General features: G+C 42.8%; 1 protein-coding gene across 1 annotated transcript in view; it reads left to right on the forward strand.

The window, feature by feature from the left end:
• LOC126219945 (2-oxoglutarate dehydrogenase-like, mitochondrial) overlaps positions 1–22,323 on the forward strand; it is a 214,478-nt gene that overhangs the window by 166,935 nt on the left and 25,220 nt on the right. The window contains exon 13 of the mRNA XM_049942150.1: positions 10,081–10,211. Within this exon, the coding sequence (XP_049798107.1) occupies positions 10,081–10,211 (131 nt within the window). The remainder of the gene's footprint in view (positions 1–10,080; positions 10,212–22,323) is intronic.

The following is a 22,323-nucleotide window of genomic DNA, read 5'->3' on the forward strand; positions in this document are numbered from 1 at the left end:
TATGTGTGACCTTGTGATAGAGTTTCTGTGAACAACTCAATTATGTTTTCCCTAAAGTGAGATATACGAGCAATTATATATGAAGGAGGCTATGAAAATCCTGTGAAAATTACTTCAAACTGCTGAAACACATTAATTCTGTTAAGGCTGTATTTACTGGGCAATGCAGGAATTTAAACGAAAATGCAAACGAGAAAATTTATCCAGCGGTGATAATGAACAACAGTACTGAATGTCTGTAAAGTAAAGCAGGTAACACACACCGATCACTGAAGACAAATATATTTGCAGACACAGTGAAGACTAGACTTTCAAACCTAGGCTGAAGAATATCAAATCCCATAACTATTTACTCCTAAATGAGTTCCTATGCACCACTAACTATAGTCTCTCATAATTTCTAATACAGTATAAAGTCTTCGAAGCATTTAAATTCCCTTCCTTCTTTTATCCTGCTCATTTTGCTTCTTTTTTTTTTTCTTTTTTCTTTATTGTATTTCAATTCCCCATCGGGGCGGGCTGGCAGCAGCATATGCGCTGCTCTTCAGCCGAAAGACATAGAACAAACAATAGAAGACATTTAAAAATAACAAAGGAGAGAATATGGTGAACATAGATATAAAAAAGGGGGAACATCATGGAAGGCAATAGGCAAAAAACGGGGTGACTGTAAAATGGAGATAAAAAACTGTTTAAAAGTAGCACACACAAAAAGCCACACACTGCGACAATTAAAAGAACACAAGGCACAGTATGACTGGAGCATAAAAGGTATCGACGGATGGCGTAGCACATAACAAACACTGACGGCGAACCTCAAGGCAGTACACAATTAAAATCACACCTCTTGACACACAGGAGAAACAGCACTAAACACAACACTGATGTGGAACACTGACGATGATCAATACAGAGGATCTGCCAGGCGCTAGGAGATGAGGGAGACCTGAAGAAGGGAGGGAGGGGAAGAGATGGGGGAGATGAGCGGGGGGCGCGCTGAAGAGGGCCAGGTAGGGAGGGATGTGGGAAGGAAAGAGGCAAGTATGGGGTACAGGGTCTCAGGCGGGGGAGGAGGAAAATCCGCTCTGGGAGAAGGAGGGGAGAGGAAAAAGGGGGCCCTGGGGAGGGGGGGGGAACGAGGCCAGGTTATAGTTGGAAGGAAGGGTAGATGTCACGGCAAAGTTCGTCATCCGGGAGGGGGAGGCGTTGGAAATTGCCCTGATGAAGGAGATGGAGGGTGTGGAGGTAGAGAGAGGGAGGGATACAGCGATAGAGGTGCGGCAACAGGCGGGGGGGGGGGGTGGAGAGGAAGGAGGAAACCAGAGGGTGGGAGGGATCAAGCCTGCGGACAATGTAAAGGATGCGGAGATATTGGAGGAACAGGAGGAGGTGGGGGAAGGGGATCAGTTCATACAGGAGCTGTGTGGGGGAAGGAAGGCGGATACGGAAGTGAAGACGGAGCGCATGGCGTTCAAGGATTTGGAGGGCCTTGTAAAAGCGGGTTGGGGTTGCTTCTTTTCGAGCTTTCGTAGTTTTATTGTCAGATTTTCTTCGTTCCAAAAAAGAGAACGATTTGGGTTTAACGACTCGCCAGTTAGGTCATTGTGCATTGTCCATAACGTTTCGAGTAACATACGGGGATTGCCCAGAAAGTAATGCACCGACTTTTTTTCTCAGCCGAAAACAGTGCTAAGAATGTAAAACGTTACATATATATTATTTGAAGTCTCATGAGCGAGCGTGCCAAGTTTCCATCACTTCCGACAGATAGCATAGCAGCAGAACAGTTTCAAATTGTCGTCTGTAGGTGATGTACATTACAAGCAATGTGCCTTCATTGAATTTATCACTGCAGAGAAAGACACCGCGTGGAATATTCAGAAATGCTTGTGCAAAGTCTATGGAGCATCTGCTGTTGACTTAAGTACAGTTAGACGCTGGGCAGAGCTCCACGATTTGCAGCAGTTGGGGAGACCATCCATGGCTGTCACACTCGACTGTTGCAGCGAGCTTCCACTTGCTTGGGCCATTAAAGGATGCCATTCGTGGAAGACATATTGAGGACGATGAGGAGGTGATTCACACAGTGAAGCACTGGCTCCGCCACCAGTACAAGGATTAGTACCGACAGGGCATACACACCCTTGTTTCGCGCTGGAGGAAGGCCATAAAATGGGGTGGAGATTACGTGGAAAAATAGGATGTGTAGATAAAACACCATTCTTCCCTGTGTCTAATTCTCGTTATGTTCAATAAAGAACTGTGGAAGAAAAAATTGCGGTGCATTACTTCTGGGCAACCCTCGTAGTATCGAATCACACCAACAAAAACACTAGCTACTTTAAGTAGTCTCAAAAGGTTTCACTGTGTGTTTCAATTCAATGAATTGAGCTTTGTGACTGCTTAAAGGCACAGATTTGTACCACATATATTAGATACACTATCTGATCGAAAGTATCCGGACATCTTTCAGTGGCCACGGGTATGAGGTGTGCCCAACCTTCGCCAGTAGGACGGCTTGAATTCCGCTTGGGATATTTCCAGTGAGATGCCAATGCCTGTGGAGGAAAGGCTGCACATTCTTTCTCAAGAGCCGAAACCAGAGAAGGTAGCGATGCTGGATGCTGAGGCTGGGTGCAAAGTCGATGTTTTACTTCATCACGAAAGTGTTCCATGGGGTTCAGTCCTGGATTCTGAACAGGCTACTCCATTTCAGGAACGTCATTGTCCACAGATCACTGCCTCAAAAATGTTGCTTTAAGATGGGGTGCATTGTCTTACTGATACAATCAATTATGGCCTCCTAGCAGTAGTTCCTCTGCTGAAAGGAGTGCACAATCCTGTAAAATGTGTTCATATTCATTTGTATTGAGCGTTTTCTTAATCACAGTAACTACACTCATGCTCATAAATTGAGGATAAGTGCAGAATGTGGTGCCACACAACGTAGCACTACACAAAACTGGCGTTAATAGCATAGGCCCATAGGGAACACACATGACACACACCTGTAAGACTACGTTATTGGTGATGAGAAATCCATCCCGAATAACATGTGCTACAAAACGCCACTTTTTTCTGTGCATGTATCCCGACATCAATATGGGATATGATCACCATGCACACGCACACAGGCCGCACAATGGGTTGGCATACTCTGGATCAGGTGGTCGAGCAGCTGCTGGGGTATAGCCTCCCATTCAAGCACCAGTGCCTGTCGGAGCTCCTGAAGTGTCCTAGGGGTTTGAAGACGTGCAGCGATACGTCGACCGAGAGCATTCCAGACGTGTTCGATGGAGTTTAGGTCTGGAGAACAGGCAGGCCACTCCATTCACCTGATATCTTCCGTTTCAAGGTACTCCTTCACGATGGCAGCTCGGTGGGGCCGTGTGTTATCATCCATGAGGAGGAAGGTTGGACCCACTGCTCCCCTGAAAAGGCGAACGTACTGGTGCAAAATGACGTCCCGTTACACCTGACCTGTTACAGTTCCTCTTTCAAAGACATGCAGGGGTGTACGTGCACCAATCATAATCCCACCCCACACCATCAAACCATGACCTTCATACAGGTCCCTGTCAAGGACATTAAGAGGTTGTTATCTGGTTCTTGGTTCACGCCAGATGAAAACCCGGCGAGAATCACTGTTCAGACTATACCTGGACTCGTCCATGAACATAACCTGGGACCATTGTTCCAATGACCATGTACTGTGTTCTTGACACAAGGCTTTACGGGCTCTCCTGTGACCAGGGGTCAGTGGAATGCACCTCCCAGGTCTCGTGGCGAATAAACCATGTTTGTTCAGTCGTCTGTAGACTGTGTGTCTGGAGATAACTATTCCAGTGGCTGCAGTAAGGTCCCAAGCAAGGCTACCTGCAGTACCCCGTGGGCGTCTGCGGGCACTGATGGTGAAATATCGGTCTTCTTGTGGTGTTGTACACTGTGGACGTCCCATACTGCAGCGCCTGGACACGTTTCCTGTCTGCTGGAATCTTTGCCATAATCTTCACACTGAGGCCCACGGAGGCCCGTGCTGCAACCGGCTGTGTTTAACCAGCCTCCAGTCGCCCTAGTATTCTACCGCTCATAACGTGAACAATATGTGTTCTTTGAGCCATTTTCAACACACAGTCACCATTAGCACGTCTGAAAACGTCCGCACACTTACTCGCTGCACCGGACTCTGACATGTACCAACAAATCTCTGCGTATGTGGACTGCTGCCAGCGCCACTGTGCGACGACCACAGGTCAAATGCACCACATGGTCATACCCCGAGGTGATTTAAACCCGCAAACCGCCCGCCAGAGCGTTGTTTCACCATGTATCAGCATTATCCTTAATTTATGAGCATGAGTGCAGATAACACTCGAAACACGCCCATACCACAACATCACATAGTCTGTCCTTGGCACTACGTACGATGGCAAGTAAAATTTTACAGGCATTAGCCAGAGCCAAACTCTTGCATCGAATTGCTACGGGAAATAACGTGATTCATCTTCAGGTCATTTGTTTCCAGTCATCCACTGTTCAGTGATGTCGCTCTTTACATCACCTCTAGCGTCACTTAGCGTTGACTACAGGAATGAGTGGTTTATGGGGAGTTGCTCAGCCGTTGTTTCCCATTCTTTTTATCTCCCGACGCCAGTCACTGACTGGACTGCTAGTAGCACTTTGGAATTCACGAGTGATTCCTTCCGCTGATTTTACGTGATTCTTGTACAAACGCGCTCCGCAATGCTAGACGGTTCCTGTTCTTCAGTACAAGAGATTTGCCTATTCTTGCTTAAGTTGTAGCTGTTCCTCCTCGTTTCCACTTCATAGTCGCATCACTAGCAGTCGACCTTGACAGATTTAGAAAGGTTGAAGTATCCCTAATGGATTTTTTACCCGGGTGACATCCAGTGACTAGTCCACTTCCGAAGTCACTGAGCTCTCCTCTCTCCTGGCCGATCCACTCTGCTGTTACTCTTTGTCTGCTGACAACAAAATACCCGCTGCCTCATTTTACACCGGCGGGTCCTCCTCTCGTGACATCAAATGGTCAGTTACGCGTTACGTAGGGGCGTCTGAATACTTTTGATCCGATAGCGCAAATACCCTAGTGCTAAGCCTACCATTGCCGAGTGGCTTAAGTGAATTGTTGAGGCCGACTATTCAGTACGTTAGAAAAACATCAAGGGGTCCAAGAGTAATATTTGATGTCGTAGGGCAGGTAAGACAAAGTTTTGTTAACAGGTCTACAATATCGCTCTTCCGTCTGCCGGACTTTGCACGTGCTGCTGTTTGGGATATACCGAGAAATGACTCGATTGTTATGTTATACCTTTTCTGTTATGTACAGACTAAAACATTGCTGTAGATAATATGACTTCTAAGGTGTATTTTCTGGAATGTTAAATGGTTTGGTGAAGACAAAGAGTTTTATGAGAGACACACCTTTTGTGGCGAAGGCATAACACGTAAGTGTTGCATTTAAGGTACTGAGAATCCTTATCTTTAGTTACTGCCCGAATCCTAATGTCTCTCACGATTTACGCAGCGGTAAAGATAACACTCAGCGGATAAGTGCCGCATGATACTCTGGTAAACTTTTTAAATCCATGGACTGATGAGCATGATTAAGATCATCATAAATAGTTACAAGTTGGTATACTGCTACGCTATCTTCTTGAAGTCTGGGATTTCCTCAATGCCCCAGTGCCAAGTCAGATCGAGATGGACGCTTTGCACAGGCACTTCGTTCCCCAGACGCGGCAGCTTTTGCGTTACTCTTATGGAAACTTACCAAAATTGCGAATTTATTGCATTGCTCCTATCGACTACTCTCTTCAAAGCCTAAACAAGAATTTATGCAAAGACAAAGTTGCACCAGATGAATGAAACGACTGCTTCGCGTTGTTGAGCGTACAGCAAATAAATGCTGAGCGTGATAGTTCAGGGAGAATATGAATTGAGTAAGCGATCTGTAATCTCACGTACGAAGGGATGCCGATACGTCCCTGGCTTTATAAAGAAAAATGCTATTATGGATTTGAAAAAATTATTTACTCAACATATTCTCCCTTGAGTTCAAAACATTTATGATACCTTCGTTCCAGATTCTTTAAAACACCTGAAAAATAATTCGATTTTGCTTCAAGCCATTCTTTTTCTCAGATTTTCTCTCTATGTGTGGAGACCAATTGCTGCTTCAGTTTGTCGCCGTGTTTAACATGGCACTGTGCCATGATGTTTTTACCGTGTTGCAAGCAGCCAATAAGCAGAATTCCATCTTTATCCCAAAAGAAGGATGCGAGCAACTTCTCTGTTGATCTTTGTGTTTTGAACTATTTTCGCCATGGAGAACCACTGTGTCTATTCTTTGGACTGTTTTTTGGTCTGTGGATCGTAAGTATATCTCCATATTCATCCATGGTGACGACACGATCAAAAATCTACAGAATCCCGGTGAAATTGAACCAAAACGGACTGTGAAGCAATCACACTTTCACACGTCTGGTCTGCTTTGATATGTTTGGAAACCCATTTGGCTGCGAGCTTCTTCATGTCCAAAATCTCTTGAATAATATAACCCACACGTTGTTGGGATATGCCCAGGCTCCCTGCTGTCTTTTTAGCAGCTATCCTGTGATCGTCCAAGACCATGGAATGAACAACATGAATGGTTTCCGAGACTGTCACTTGAGTTGGCTTTCCAGGACGTTTTCCATCTTCAGTGCTGGAATGCCCTGTTCTAAACGAAGCAATCCAATTTTTGATACTGGAGTAGGTAGAACAGTTACCACCCATGTATCAGACATATCCCATTTTTGTTTGACCGTGTTCCCTTTTTTAAAAAAAAGATACTCAATCACGATATGACTCTCTTTCACTGTGAATTCTCTGTTTTCTTGTGCCTCGTTCACTTCAAATTTGCTCAGAAAAATAAAAAGCAAAGCTATTCCTACGCAATTACTATCACATATAATATAAGGAACAACGTTTAGTGGTTAAACATCAGAATTAATCTACGGCAGTTCTAACTACGAAAAGCCAAGGACTTGTCAGCACGCCCTCGTATTGGAGGAAAGCTCAACATCAAGCTCTGCTTCATGGATGTTTCAGAGCCCGAGGAGCTGCCCTTCCTCAAGACAACTCCAAAGGTGTTCCTTCGGCAGAACAGTACCCGGCGATTTGTGGCCACAGATTTTCTTCAAAGAACGATAAGTGCCATTAATTCACTGTTTTTGTTGTTTTTTTCACATAACATGTTATCTGTCGAACATGACTGAAATATGATTGGTTGGAAACTTGTTCTTCGCGATCCTTCACCAACCACTGTTAATGTTTGATGGACTCACATATTAAACAATTTGGAAGGAGATTCCCAACGAACATATCCTGACCATCGTCGCTTCAGTGTCACGACTTTTAGAGGCTTTTAAAGGATGCTGTTTAACATCGCTCATATCCTTCCATCGTGCGTGAATTGCTTAATCAATTTTTTTTACCTCTCTAAGCTTTTGGCATCTAGATCATTGCCATTGATTCGAGAGTCGTTCTCAGTAGCAAGGTGATCTTTGGCCGTTGCTTCCGGCAGTTAGCAATTAGGGCAGCGTGGCGTATGGTGTGTAGTTTTTACACACAAGAAAGACATTAGCGCGTAATTTCTCCGAAGAAAAGACACATTAGTCGCGCAGTACAGTTAGTAACCGCAGACTGACTATAGAATGCAGCCTCATCGGAGGCTAAATGCACACTAATAAGCTTGATGCACTTTCAGTTCTATCAAAATCTATTTTTTCAGAATGTTCTAGAAGCTGTTTGTTCAAATTGTAGAGTATCACTGCATCTGGTTTTTGTTTTACTGAACATTCTGAGTAAAATTATATTATTTCGTGCTTTTTAAAATCTCTGAACAATAGTAGTAATAAAATTTCTTTGCCACAATTGTAAAATAAAAATGTAAAATTTCTGTATATGCCATTTCACCAGGTTTATTTACATATTGCAGTATTAATATTTTACGCAAAATAAATTGTTTCTGACGAAATTAATTGTTTTTGTGACATATAAGGACGGCTCTCAGTTTGATGAAGAGTAAAGTTTTGTTTGTCTTTATGTAAATTAAATTTGAAAAAAAAAAATCTTGTCCACCTGGCATTAATCATGAATAGTATAAAAATAAATAAAAATCAGATTACATTTTGCGAACGTACAAACTCAATTTTGAACCTAGGTTATTCTAAAGCGAAATCTTTAGCATAACTAATTTTCGTAACAACGCACTATCATACAGACAAATGAAAAAATGTTGTTACATTATCGACAACTTTGGAAAGCTATAAAATTTCGTAACTGCCATAGAGTATTGCGTTATTATCCGAGCAAATCTCATACTTGAAAATCGAAGATCGGAACAAACATTACCGAAATGAGCGGGGAATCGTAATCTTCCTTTAGCCCACGAAGTTGGTTTGTTATATGCTGAACACATAACGTATTTCAATGAAGATGTATCCCCCGTCCCCCGCAATCTTGTTCATCCTCATGTGAATTAGTGGGTTAAGACACGAATCAAGGCCAGCACAAGTAAGTACATAGTTCGGGCCAGTAAGGCGCAAACATTCTTAATGGCACTACATAAGACGCCTGAAATTACAGCATACATACGAGTATGTATACAGCTACTAATGTTCTTACAACTGTTTTGTGATGGCTATTTCACAAGTCAAACGTTACGCACAATTCCCCAGTCGTAATACTTTGTATATTGTCATATACCTAATATCTGGTTTAAAGCTCTTTGCAGTTACATACATCCTCGCTGCAACTGTTTTCCTAAACATTAGTGTAGATTTATTCCTATGTGATACAGTTTCCTCCTCGCGAATTATGTAATTCTGTCTCTTTTGAGAGACTACGATACGAGGTGGTAGGATAAAGGTGGATGTGGCCGGCCGCTTTTTTTAAATATATATTTAGATGGGGCCCCTCCACGCCCGCACCAAAGTGGTGACCAGACCAAAAGTTCTACTGCCACCTCCGTCAACATGTTAGATACCTAGTAAGTAGATCACAGGATGCTGGGCTGTGATGTTATCCGTGCGTCTGGGTAAGACTACGCATTTACACGGTCCATCAGGTGATAGATAGTGGACGAAACGCGAATGAGGGTAGCAATTTGAAGAGCAGAGGGAAAAAAGTGCCAAGGCTCGTGCAATGGAAAAAAAAACCTCTGCGACAGTGGGATGGGCTTACTAGCTGCGACAGTTCATGCAAGGTTGGATTTGTTAGTACGGGTATCATGCATCATTACCGTGGCAAGCGATGGCGATGTATCCCAGTTTGCTGCAGCCGATGCATTCCTGGAACAATCAAGATCGTTATATACCTGCATGCAGTGTACGGTACGGCTTCCCTGCGAGGTGCCGGTTATTCGGCAGTGTGTTCCAGCTGGATATCCAGTAATGGCGTCTGATTAACAGGGGCTCACCTGTACCGTTGTGTTAGCGTGTGCTTGGCCATAGATGTTAGGTCCTTACAAGTATGTCTTCTGGTCTCTTATGTTTCCATCTATGGTTGTGGTCGTTGTTCCCCAGATTCAGAATAAACGGATTTTGCGAATGTCTGGAGTTTCTGTATAGTCTTGTGGTGAGTTTGTGGATTACCTCCGTGAGAGTCTCAAGTCGGTATTCCCGGTGAAGGTCCGCGACGTGTGTGTATCGCGGAGCATTGCTTATGATTTTGAGTACTTTGTTTTGTACGAGCTGCAGACGGCGCAGGCTTGTAGGTGCAGCGTATCCCCAGACAGGAGTTGCTTACGTCATCAGGGGTCGAATAAGTGTCATGTTCATGGATCTCGAAACCCTTCTGTTCAGTGTGCTACGCCTGTTGAGCATAGGGTAGAGCTGTTTGAGCCTCGCGCTTGCTGGGTTGGTCATGTGTTGTATGTGGTCCCCCCAGAGTAATTTCCGGTCCAGCCAGACACCGAGGTATCTGACTTTCTCACGGAAACGTATTGGGCGTGCATGTAGAGTTATTGGTCTGCAGTATCGGAGTTTGAGTGTGCGCTGGGCGCGGCGTGTGCAGGCGAAGGCCCGGAGCACTCGAGCGCGCGCGTCGAGCGCTTCCTGCAGCTGTGCGCCGACGACGCGCAGCGCGCCAAGGAGCTGGCCAAGCCCGGCGCCTTCCTGCAGCAGCTGCGCGACACCAACCTCCAGGTCAGTTCGTCTACCGATACAGGCCGTAACGTACTAGGGTAATGCGTAAGTTCGTAGCGTTTTTGTTTTGCATGTTGGTATTTCGATTGCTATGGGTTTATTTTCCGACTGTCATTGTTTGTGGTTCTCTCTAGCTGTTTGAGTTTCCATATTGTCAGTTTGTCATTTGGAGGTAGTGAATGGAGCTGTGGGTGCTAGAAAATGGGGCGCCAAGTGGAGAAATCGGAACATTTCCGGCACAGTCTTCTGTTTAGAGGGATGACTGCAGCAGAGGCAGCCAGAACCGTTTGCGCCGTGTGCGGAGATAAAACCAGTGCACAGGAAATGACAAGAAAGTCGTTTTGATTATCGAGCAATAGGGCAGAGAGTGTGACGGACATGACACAGAATTCGAGATGGACATAATTAAAACAAACGCGTTTCTCGTTGCAACAGGATCTTCTCACGAAATTTCGATCACCAACTTTCTCCTCCGAATGCGAAAACTTTTTGTTGACGCCGAGCTACATAGGGAGAAGTGATTATCATAATAAAATAGGGGAAAACAGAGCTCGCACGGAAAGATATAGGTGTTCGTTTTTTCCGCGCACTGCTCGAGAGTGGAATAATAGAGAATTTATTATTATGAAGTGCCAGGCACTTAATTGTGATCTGTACAGTATGCATGTAGATGTGGATCCACGTCAATGTACTCGAGGACTTGTAATGTCTCTTGCAGCGGTCTCTCCGCGATATTTACAGAAATTTTATAAATCATATAACTCAGTACATATCTCGAAATATCTCTTCTTATCTTACCGATTATCAAGGCAAAGTAGTTTCAAGCCCAATTATTCCTTGGATCGTCCATTTACTCCATGGAATAGCTTCTCTGCTATCTATGTTTTCTCTCAGGAAAAAGAATAGGGGACTTCTTGCCGATTAGTCGTAAAAGAAGGGTGTATATGTATGTATTGTTGAGCTAGTCGCCATCTTGATGAGATTCTGTATGAGAAGGAATTTAATACATGAACTAAACTAAAGTAAGTGTGTTCGCGTATTATTTAACGGATTATTATTATTGCCAGTGTCTGCTTACTACGCTGTGTTGCACGGGATCAGTGGGGAACGTCTGATTTACACTGGACGAACCTGCCGTTTTGTATGCTCAAGATATCCAGTTACTTCAAATAAATAGGCTAACACGGTCTTACCAGCAGATCTCCGGTCTTCCCCATGTGATCACCGAAAGTTAATAATTATTACAAATGTTTCCAGGAGATCGACTGACAATTTTCGTCACACCGAGATTTCGAAATTGCTTCACTGCCTTATGGAATTTAAGTTAAGCTTAATTTAATCAGGATAGAACAGTGCTGAACTGTGTGAATGTGAAAAGCCTGCTTTCTCAATGAAAATTCCCTTAATATACGCATGTTTTTACTATCCTGATCAGTGAAGCTAAATCAGGCCGGTGTGAGAGAGGTTTTTAAATTTTAGATCCCATACAAAATATATTAAAGACTGTCAGATGTGATGAACCGTAATCAATCCACCATCGTGCGACATTTGCAGGCAATTGGGAAGGTTCAAAAATCTGCGGTACGGGTACCGCGCGTTCTAAGACAAAATCAGTAGGTGGCCATATGTGCGTCTTTGCTTCCTTGTCATCAATTGGTTCGCAAAAACCACTGACCATTCTGTCCTGTATTGTTACTGGTGATAACAAGTGGTGTTTTTATGGTAACGTAAAGATAAGAAAGGAGTGGTAGAGCCTAAACAGAGCAGCAACTACCCGTATAAAAATCTGCAAGTATCTGTAAAAGATAATGTTTTGCATCCGGTGGAACAGCAACGGTGTGGTGTGCTACGAATTGCTTCCCCAGCGTGAACCATCACAACTGAGACGTCTAGGTGACGCAGTTCAAGAACAACGATCAGGAAGACTGCGTGAAGTGGTGCTACTCCACGATAATGCCCGCCTCACATTCTATTAGACTGACAGGAACTATGTTGGGATCTTGCGCCCTCAGATTTTCAGATTTTCGCTCTCTATCGAACAACAGCCCCCCCCCCTCCCCCGCCCCACCCATGAACCATGGACCTTGCCGTTGGTGGGGAGGCTTGCGTGCATCGGCGAAAAAAATGGTTCAAATGGCTCTGAGCACTATGGAACTTAAATTCTGAGGTCATTAGTCCCCTAGACTTTAGAACCACTTAAACCTAACTAACCTAAGGACATCACACACACCCATGCCCGAAGCAGGATTCGAATCTGCGACTGTAGCGGTCGCGCAGCTCCAGACTGTAGCGCCGAGAACCGCTCGGCCACACCGGCTGGCGTGCCTCAGCGATACAGATAGCCGAACCGTAGGTGCAACTACAACGGAGGGGTATCTGTTGAGAGGCCAGACAAACGTGTGGTTCCTGAAGATGGGCAGCAGCCTTTTCAGTAGTTGCAAGGGCAACAGTCTGGATGATTGACTGATCTGACCTTGTAACACTAACCAAAACGGCCTTGCTGTGCTGGTACTGCGAACGGCTGAAAGCAAGGGGAAACTACAGCCGTAATTTTTCCCGAGGACATGCAGCTTTACTGTATGATTAAATGATGATGGCGTCCTCTTGGGTAAAACATGCCGGAGGTAAAATAGTCCCCCATTCGGATCTCCGGGCGGGGACTACTCGAGAGAACGTTGTTATCAAGAGAAAGAAAACTGGTGTTCTACGGATCAGAGCGTGGAATGTCAGATCCGTTAATCGGGCAGGTAGGTTAGAGACACTAAAAAGGGAACTGGATAGGTTAAAGTTAGATATAGTGCGAATTAGTGAAGTTCACTGGTAGGAGGAACACGACTTCTGGTCAGGTGAATACAGGGTTATAAATACAAAATCAAATAGGGGAAATGCAGTAAGGAGTAGGTTTAATAATGAATCCGCTACGGTCGCAGCGTCGTATCCTGCCTCGGGCCTGGATGTGTGTGATGTTCTTAGGTTATTTAGGTTTAAGTAGTTCTAAGTTCTAGGGGACTGATGACCTCAGCAGTTAAGTCCCATAGTGCTCAGAGCAATTTGAACCATTTTTTAATAATGAATAGGAAAATAGGAATGTGGATAAGCTACTACAAACAGCAAAGTGGACGCATTATTGTGGCCAAGATAGATACGAAGCCTACGTCTACCACAGTAGTCCAAGTTTATATGCCAACTAGCTCCTCAGATGACGAAGAGATTGATGAAATGTATTCAGGTAATGAAGGGAGACGAAAATTTAATAGTCATGGTTGACTGGAACTCGACAGTAGGACAAGGAAGAGAAGGAAACGTAATTGGTGAATATGGAATCGGGATAAGAAATGAAAGAGGAAGCCGCCTGGTAGAATTTTGCACAGAGCATAACTTAATCATAGCTAACACTTGGTTCAAGAATCATAAAAGAAGTTGTATACATGGAAGTATCCTGGAGATACTAAAAGGTATCAGTTAGATTATATAATGTTAAGACAGAGATTTAGGAACAAGGTTTTAAATTGTAGGACATTTCCAGGGGCAGATGTGCACTCTGACCACAATCTGTTGGTTATGAACTGTAGATTGAAACTGAAGAAATTACAAAAAGGTGGGAATTTAAGGAGATGGGAGCTGGATAAACTGATTAAACCAGAGGTTGTACAGAGTTTCAGGGAGAGCATAAGGGAACAATTGACAGGAATGGGGGAAAGAAATACAGTAGAAGAAGAATGGGTATCTCTCAGGGATGAAATAGTGAAGGCAGCAGAGGATCAAGTAGGTAAAAAGACGTGGACTAATAAAAATCCTTGGGTAACAGAAGAGGTATTCAATTTAATTGATGAAAGGAGAAAACACAAAAATGTAGTAAATGAAGCAGGAAAAAAGGAATACAAACGTCTCAAAAATGAGATCGACAGGAAGTGCAAAATGGCTAAGCAGGGATGGCTAGAGGACAAATGTAAGGTTGTAGAGGCTTATCTCACTAGGGGTAAGATAGATATTGCCTACAGGAAAATTAAAGAGACCTTTGGAGAAACGAGAACCACTTGTATGAATATCAAGAGCTCAGATGGAAACCCAGTTCTATCGAAAAAGGGAAAGCAGAAAGGTTGAATGAGTATATAGAGGCTCTATACAAGGGCGATGTTATTGAGGCCAATATTATGGAAATGGAAGAGAATGTAGAAGAAGATGAAATAGGAGATATAATACTGCGTGAAGAGTTTGACAGAGCACTGAAAGACCTGAGTCGAAACAAGACTCCACGAGTAGACAACATTCCAGTAGAACTACTGATGGCCTTGGGAGAGCCAGGCCTAACAAAACTCTACCATCTAGTGAGCAAGACGTATGAGACAGGCGAAATAGCCTCATAATTTAAGAAGTATTTTTCTTAAAGCCTGATTCCAATCCCAAAGAAAGCAGGTGTTGACAGATGTGAAAATTACCGAACTATCAGTTTAATAAGCCACGACTGCAAAATACCAACACGAATTCTTTACAGACGAACAGAAAAACTGGTAGAAGCTGACTCGGGGAAGAACAGTTTGGATTCCGTAGAAATGTTGGAACACATGAGACAATACTGACCCTACGACCTATCTTAGGAAGTAGATTAAGGAAACGGAAACGATACGTTTCTAGCATTTCTAGACTTGGAGAAAGCTTTTGACAATGTTGACTGGAATATTCTCTTTCGAATTCTTAAGGTGGCAGGGGTAAAATACAGGGAGCGAAAGGCTATTTAAAATTTGTACAGAAACCAGATGGCAGTTACAAGAGTCGAGGGGCGTGAAAGGCAAGCAGTGGTTGGGAAGGGAGTGAGACAGGGTTGTAGTCTCTCCCCAATGTTATTCAATCTGTATATTGAGCAAGCAGTAAAGGAAACAAAAGAAACATTCGAAGTAGGAATTAAAATCCATGGAGAAGAAATAAAAACTTTGAGGTTCGCCAATGACATTGTAATTCTGTCAGAGACAGCAAAGGACCTGGAAGAGCAGCTGAACGGAGTGGGCAGTGTCTTGAAAGGAGGATATATGACGAACATCAACAAAGGCAAAACAAGGATAACGGAATGTAGTCGAAATAAATCGGGCGATGCTGCGGGAATTAGATCAGGAAATGAAACGCTTAAAGTAATAAATGAATTTCGCTATTTGGGGAGCAAAATAACCGATGATGGTCGAAGTAGAGAGGATATAAAATGTAGACTGTATATGGCAAGGAAAGCGTTTCTGAAGAAGAGAAATTTGCTAACATCGAGTATAGATTTAAGTGTCAGGAAGTCGTTACTGAAAGTATTTGTATGGAGTGTAGCCATGTATGGAAGTGAAACGTGGAGGATAAATAGTTTAGACAAGAAGAGAATAGAAGCTTTCGAAATGTGGTGCAACAGAAGAATGCTCAAGATTAGATGGATAGATCACATAACTAATGAGGAGGTATTGAATAGAATTGGAGAGAAGAGAAATTTGTGGCACAACTTGACTAGAAGAAGGGATCGCTTGGTAGGGCATAATCTGAGGCATCAAGGGATCACCAATTTAGTATTGAAGGGCAGCGTGGAGTGTAAAAACAGTAGAGGGAGACCAACAGATGAATACATAAAGCAGATTCAGAAGGATATAGGTTGCAGTAGGTACTGAAGATGAAGAAGGTTTCACAGGATAGAGTAGAATGGAGAGCTGCATCAAACCATTCTCTGGACCGAAGACCACAACAACAACATCGAAGAACCTTCAATGAACTTCCTTTCTGGATAAAAATATGCTTCGAATATGGCTCAACGAGTTCTCTGCCTCAAAACCACCTGGTTTGTGCAGTCGCGGAGTCAAAAAGTAACCCCAGCGTTGGCAAACTGTTGGAAATAATGAAGCAGAATATATTGTTATGTGTATGTCTTATATTCATTAAACGTACGGAATAAGCTACGAACTTATGCACCAACCCATTAATATGTTGCGGCGTGCGCCATCAGACGCACCCAGACGGAGACAGTAAAGAGCACCAACGTTATTTATTTTGCTTCTATATTAATTTTTGGAAACTAAGTTTGTGATATCAGCCCTATATGTAGCGCAGCCAGAGGTCTGGGTGAGCTCGGAGAGTGATTCTTTGATTGCGCCTTGACGAAGACAACAAATGTGAATGAAAAATATTACTTGTTGTGACGTATTGATCTCTGCCATAGTCAGAGGTCTAGGTTAGCTTGCTTGTCAGCTGGCGTAAAACACAAAAGGATATGTTGCACAAATTAGATTTCGGTTGGTGTTTTATGTTCGCCATTTTGATGAAGTGATGGATCAAAGAAGACGAGTAGTATCGGCAGATCCAATATTTCTTCGGTGCGGTTCTGAAATGTTGTTGTGATCAATGAAACTTTCTTTTTCTCGTGTTGGTATTTATAGCGTAATGTGTAAGTCATTTTGAACTGCGAAATAGTTCTGTTCATGTGGCTATTTAAAGTAGGCCCTTGGTACGTCCTTTATGAAGATTGTTCCGGTTAGGAATCGACAGGTTATCGCTAAGAAAAAAATGCATCCTTGCTGAAGGTTTACAAGGGAGTCTTCTACTTGTATTTCAACCGTTAAGATATTCATACGCAGTTTCACTTATCTTGAAGACCGTGCACGCGAAGGACGTTTGGAAACAAGAAATACCTTCGAAAACATCAAGAAATTGCAAAATATTGTACTGGACGAAACACCTGGCACAATAGGAATATCAGAAGAATGAATATGGTACATTCTACCTGAAGAATCTCCGATGAGAAAACTTTGTACAAAGCCGATTCACGTTTATTGAATGTTGACCAAAAGTAATGTGAAACTGAAATTCTTAACAATTCACCGACCGTTTATGGAAAGAATATAATTGATTTTCTACATCTACATCTACATGGATACTCTGCAAGTCATCGAACCACCTTCACAATTCTCTATTATTCCAATCTCGTATAGCGCGTGGAAAGAACGAACACATATATCTTTCTGTACGAGCTCTGATTTCCCTTATTTTATCATAGTGATCGTTTCTCCTTATGTAGGTCGGTGTTAACAAAATGTTTTCGCATTCGGCAGAGGAAGTTGGTGATTGAAATTCATGAGAAGATACCGCCGCAACGAAAAACGCCTTTGTTTTAATTATGTCCACCCCAAATTCTGTATAATTTCAGTGACACTCTCTCCCATATTTCGCGATAATACAAAACGTGCAGCCCTCCTTTGGGCTTTCGATGTACTCCGTCAATCCTACCTGGTAAGGATCCCACACCGCGCAGCAATATTTCAAAACAGGACGGACAAGCATAGTGTTGGTAGTCTCCTTAGTAGACCTGGTACATTTTCTAAGTGTCCTGCCAATGAAACGCAGTCTTTGGTTAGGCTTCACCGCAACATTTTCTATGTGTTCATTCCAATTTAAGTTGTTCGTAATTGCAATTCCTAGGTATTTAGTTGAATTTACACCTTTTAGATTAGACTGATTTATCGTGTGACGGAAGTTTAACGGATTGCTTTTAGCACTCATGTGGATGACCTCACGCTTTTCGTAATTTAGCGTCAATTGCCAATTTTCGCACCATACAGATATCTTTTCTAAATCATTTTGCAATTTGTTTTGAACTTCTGATGACTTTATTCGTCGATAAACGACAGCGTCATCTGCAAACAACCTAAGACGGTTGCTCAGGTAGTTTCCCAAATCGTTTATACAGATAAGGAACAGCAAAGGACTTATAACACTACCTTGGGGAACGCCAGAAATCACTTCGGGGTGTGTTACTCGATAACTTTCCGTCATTTCTCTGACAGGAAATCACGAATCAAGTCATATAACTGAGACGATATTCCATAAGCTCACAATTTCACTACAAGCCGCTTGTGTGGTACAGTGTCAAAAACCTTCCAGAAATCCAGAAATAGGGAATCAATCTGAAATCCCTTGTCAATAGCACTGAGCACTTCATGCGAGTAAAGAGCTAGTTGTGTTTCACAAGACTGATGTTTTCTAAATCCATGTTGACTATGAGTCAATAGACCGTTTTCTTCGAGGTAGTTCATAATGTTCGAACACAATACATGTTCCAAAATCCTGCTGCTTATCAATTTTCTGCGTAAACTGGTTATTGCGGATGAGACTTGTATCCACCACATCACGCCAGAAACTAAATGAAAGCAATGAGTGGAACCCAGAGACCTAGCGCAAAAATGTAATGCCGACCTTATTAGCCACAGACTGTCCTATCGGATGTAAAGGGGATTCTTATTATTGATTATTTCGCAAATAATAATAATAATAATAATAATAATACAATAACTGATAAACACTTCACCAGGAAAATTCACTCACCCACAAGAGCAGTGTAAAAAGTGAGGTAAAAGAAGTATGAAGTGATTGAACATTCATCCTATTCATATTTAAAACTCTTTGGTTTTCTCGTACTCCAACATCAAAACAAATTTGTGGCTGGGAGGTATTTTGACTCCAATGAAGAGGTTACTAGAGTCGTTGACAGGGTGTTATGCAAACCTGCCAGACTTATACTTCAGGGACGTAATCTGATCACTGGGAAAATGTACAAAGAGAACTGCTCTAAAAACGGGTAAAGACGAAATATTTGTGATGAAGAACACAGGGCCTACCATTCCTAGGCCAAAAAATGTTATCCTTTCCTCACAGTATGCGCAATACAAGTATCTAACACAAAAAATTGTTCTTTTTCTCTCCACTTAAAAAAACTGGATGTCCTCTGGATACAATTCATGTGTCTTTAATGTTGTGGTTCCTGTGTCATTTGCATCCTCGTACAGTTGATCATTGATATTTTTTCGCTCTTAGGGACTTTTCCCCGTCCCAAAGGCAAGAGGATACTCTGGCGGTAGCTTCCTTGGATACAGTGTGTCAAGTACAACACAATGATATCTATTTATGTATCGAGAAATGCTGTTCAAAGGTTATGGGAGTGGACTTGAAACTGGGAGAAATGAGGATCAAACTCCTTCCGGCCACCCAGATTTGGGTTTCCGTAAAGGTCCAAGAGTGGGATTTAAATTCAGAGTGAAAGAACATCGATGATAAAGTCGCTGTTGATATTGCTGTCCTCAGTGAAAGTGACGTAAGTATTACAATAAAAGTTGCTGGAATAGACATTTTGGTGAAAGTAATGAGGACTATAATGATAAACGTAACATCAAAATTGGAGACCATGAGGTAGACGAACTGAAGAAATTCTGCTACCTTGGAAGCAAAATTACGAATGACGGACGCAGCGATGACGATATAAAAAGGATACTAGCACTGGCAAAGTGGGCATTCCTGACCAAGATAAGTCTATTAGTTTGAAATATAGGCCTTAATTTGAGGAAGAGCACAGTATTGTGTGGACTGTGGGAGTAGCAGAAAAGAAGAATACTGAAAATGGGTTGCTACGGAAGGATGTTGATTATTAGATGAGTAGATAAGAAATGAGGAGATTCTTCACAGGTCGGTGAGGAGAGGAATATGTAAACAACACCGACAATTGGAAGGGACAGAATGAAAGGACATGTCTTAAGAAATGAAGAAGTAACTTCGGTGGTATAGAGGGGGTTATATTGGGTTAAATCTGTAGAGCATACTGAAATTGGAATATATCCAACAAGTAATGGAGGGGATTGGTTTTAAGTGCTACTCTGAGAAGAAAAGGTTGTCACAGGAGAGGAATTCGTGGTGGATCGCATCGAATCAGTCAGATGATTGCTGATCAAGTAACAACAATCACTTGAGGCAAACGTCAGGACTGTTCTTTTACATAGACCACAGTCGTTTCCCTCCGCCAGAGTTTTCCAACTGAGGTAGTCTTATGTTTCTAATGACTTCGAAAGAGATGTGTTCGTAGGACTCTCATCATCCTTCTATTTGTGTAACCCGTGATTGGTGTTCTTTACTCATTTCAAATACATGGCTGATCTCTTCTGAACAGGACGAGAAGAAAAAGTGTGTGCTGGGAAGACAGTTTGACTGCATGTTTTTTATTTTGAAAGGATGAAAATGTTGTGCACCGTTCGGAGTCCATTGATGATGTCAGCAAGAACATTTTTCACCACTACAGAGGAGTAGCGCCGGCGTCTCTCGCCTATCTTGTGCGGTCGCTTGGTCGCCCCTCGCTGCTTCGGTATTGGCAATAGGGGCCAATGATTAGACCGAAGAAAAAACTTATTTAGTAAACACATTCGTGGCTGCATTAAAGTTGTTAATTTTTATTTTAGATGACCGGTTACGTTCTTCTAAAGAGATCATCATCAGATCTACAGTCTGTGAAGAGGAATAAAACTAAGTTGTAGCCGCAGAGAACGATAAAATTAATAACTGTGTTGAATTGGTGAGTTTTATCGTTCTCTGCGGCTACGGCTTATCGAAGATCTACGCTCATTTCAATTCGTCATATATGCATTTGTATAAACGTTACGTGTATATTTTGTCATCCGTACTGTAAGATTGCATTATTGTAATTTTGGCCGGCTGCGGTGGCCGCGCGGTTCTAGGCGCTTCAGTCCGGAACCGCGCGACTGCTACGGTCGCAGTTTCGAATCCTGCCTCGGGCATGGATGTGTATGATGTCCTTAGGTTAATTAGGTTTAAGTAGTTGTAAGTTCTAGGGGACTGATGACCTCCAATGTTAAGTCCCATAGTGCTCACAGCCATTTGAACCAAAAAAATGGTTCAAATGGCTCTGAGCACTATGGGAATCAACTGCTGTGGTTATCAGTCCCCTAGAACTTAGAACTACTTAAACCTAACGAACCTAAGGACATCACACACATCCATGCTCGAGGCAGGATTCGAACCTGCGACCGTAGCAGTCGCACGGTTCCGGACTGCGCGCCTAGAACCGCGAGACCACCGCGGCCGGCATTTGAACCAAATTTATTATAATTTTAAACAGTGGCTCGGCCATTTAAATGATAAATATTATATCTATGCAAACGTAACGCTGTAACGAACTGCAAAAAGTACGTAAATATTTACCAAATGGCCATACAGGACAGCTCTTACCGTACCACCTTGTAACTGTTATTAATTTTATCGCTCTTTGCAGCTAAAGCTTATTTCGATGTGGAATCTGGTGCACTCTTGATATATTCTTGTACCTTGCACTAGTACAAAGTGGCGGTACGTCTTGCAATCCATGGTTTAGATCTGTATTTTCCTTGTAAGCAGTGACTCAGCCGTTTAAACAAAGACCAGTTACATATGGGCAAACGTAACGACATAACAAGCAGCTAATTTACGTAAAATACGCATTACATAAGTGTGTCACACTAGTTGCAGATTGTTACGTACATCTGTTAGCAGGCCGCGCGGGATTAGCCAAGTGATCTGAGGCGCTGCAGTCATGGATTGTGCGGCTGGTCCCGGCGGAGGTTCGAGTCCTCCCTCGGGCATGTGTGTGTGTGTTTGTCCTTAGGATAATTTAGGTTAGGTAGTGTGTAAGCTTAGCGACTGATGATCTTAGCAGTTAAGTCCCATAAGATTTCACACACATTTGAACATTGTTTTTGAACATCTGTTAGCAAATGACGATACTTATCGATTACACATTGATTCCATGGTTACAAGCTGGCATCCTTCTTGACAGAGGGTACCCGTAGCGTCTTTGATTAATGGCGGAACGTATATCGTCTCCTTTCTCATCAAGCTGGCGTCCTGCCGACCGTCTTTGCTACGTTTATGTTTACCTGAAGGCCCTGCAGAAAGCAGCCCACGTTTAAATGAGCCCTGTCATTGGGAAGTCATACCTTTTCTATTTCGTCGTTTTTATCATGCAAGTTCTTCTTTATAACACCAAAATTTCCTTCGTTGTCTTCTCAAGAATCAAACTCCTAATAATTACACATCTAATACATGTTATTCACACAATGTAATCAAAGTCTCACGACCACTGGTTACGAATGACGTTCTGCTAGAGACAATGGGCGGGGATTCCGCACTTTAACTACCGGCATCAGCCTTCTCCATGCCAGCACGGACGGACCTGTTCCACGCTAGCGATGCCTACTGTCATCATTGGTATATCATTCTGCGCCTTTTTACTGCATTATTGTATATTAATATGTGTTTCAATTGTAAGTGAAGCATTATG

The sequence above is a fragment of the Schistocerca nitens genome, chromosome 1 (assembly GCF_023898315.1).
Source record: "Schistocerca nitens isolate TAMUIC-IGC-003100 chromosome 1, iqSchNite1.1, whole genome shotgun sequence".
NCBI classification, from domain to species: Eukaryota; Metazoa; Arthropoda; class Insecta; order Orthoptera; family Acrididae; genus Schistocerca; species Schistocerca nitens.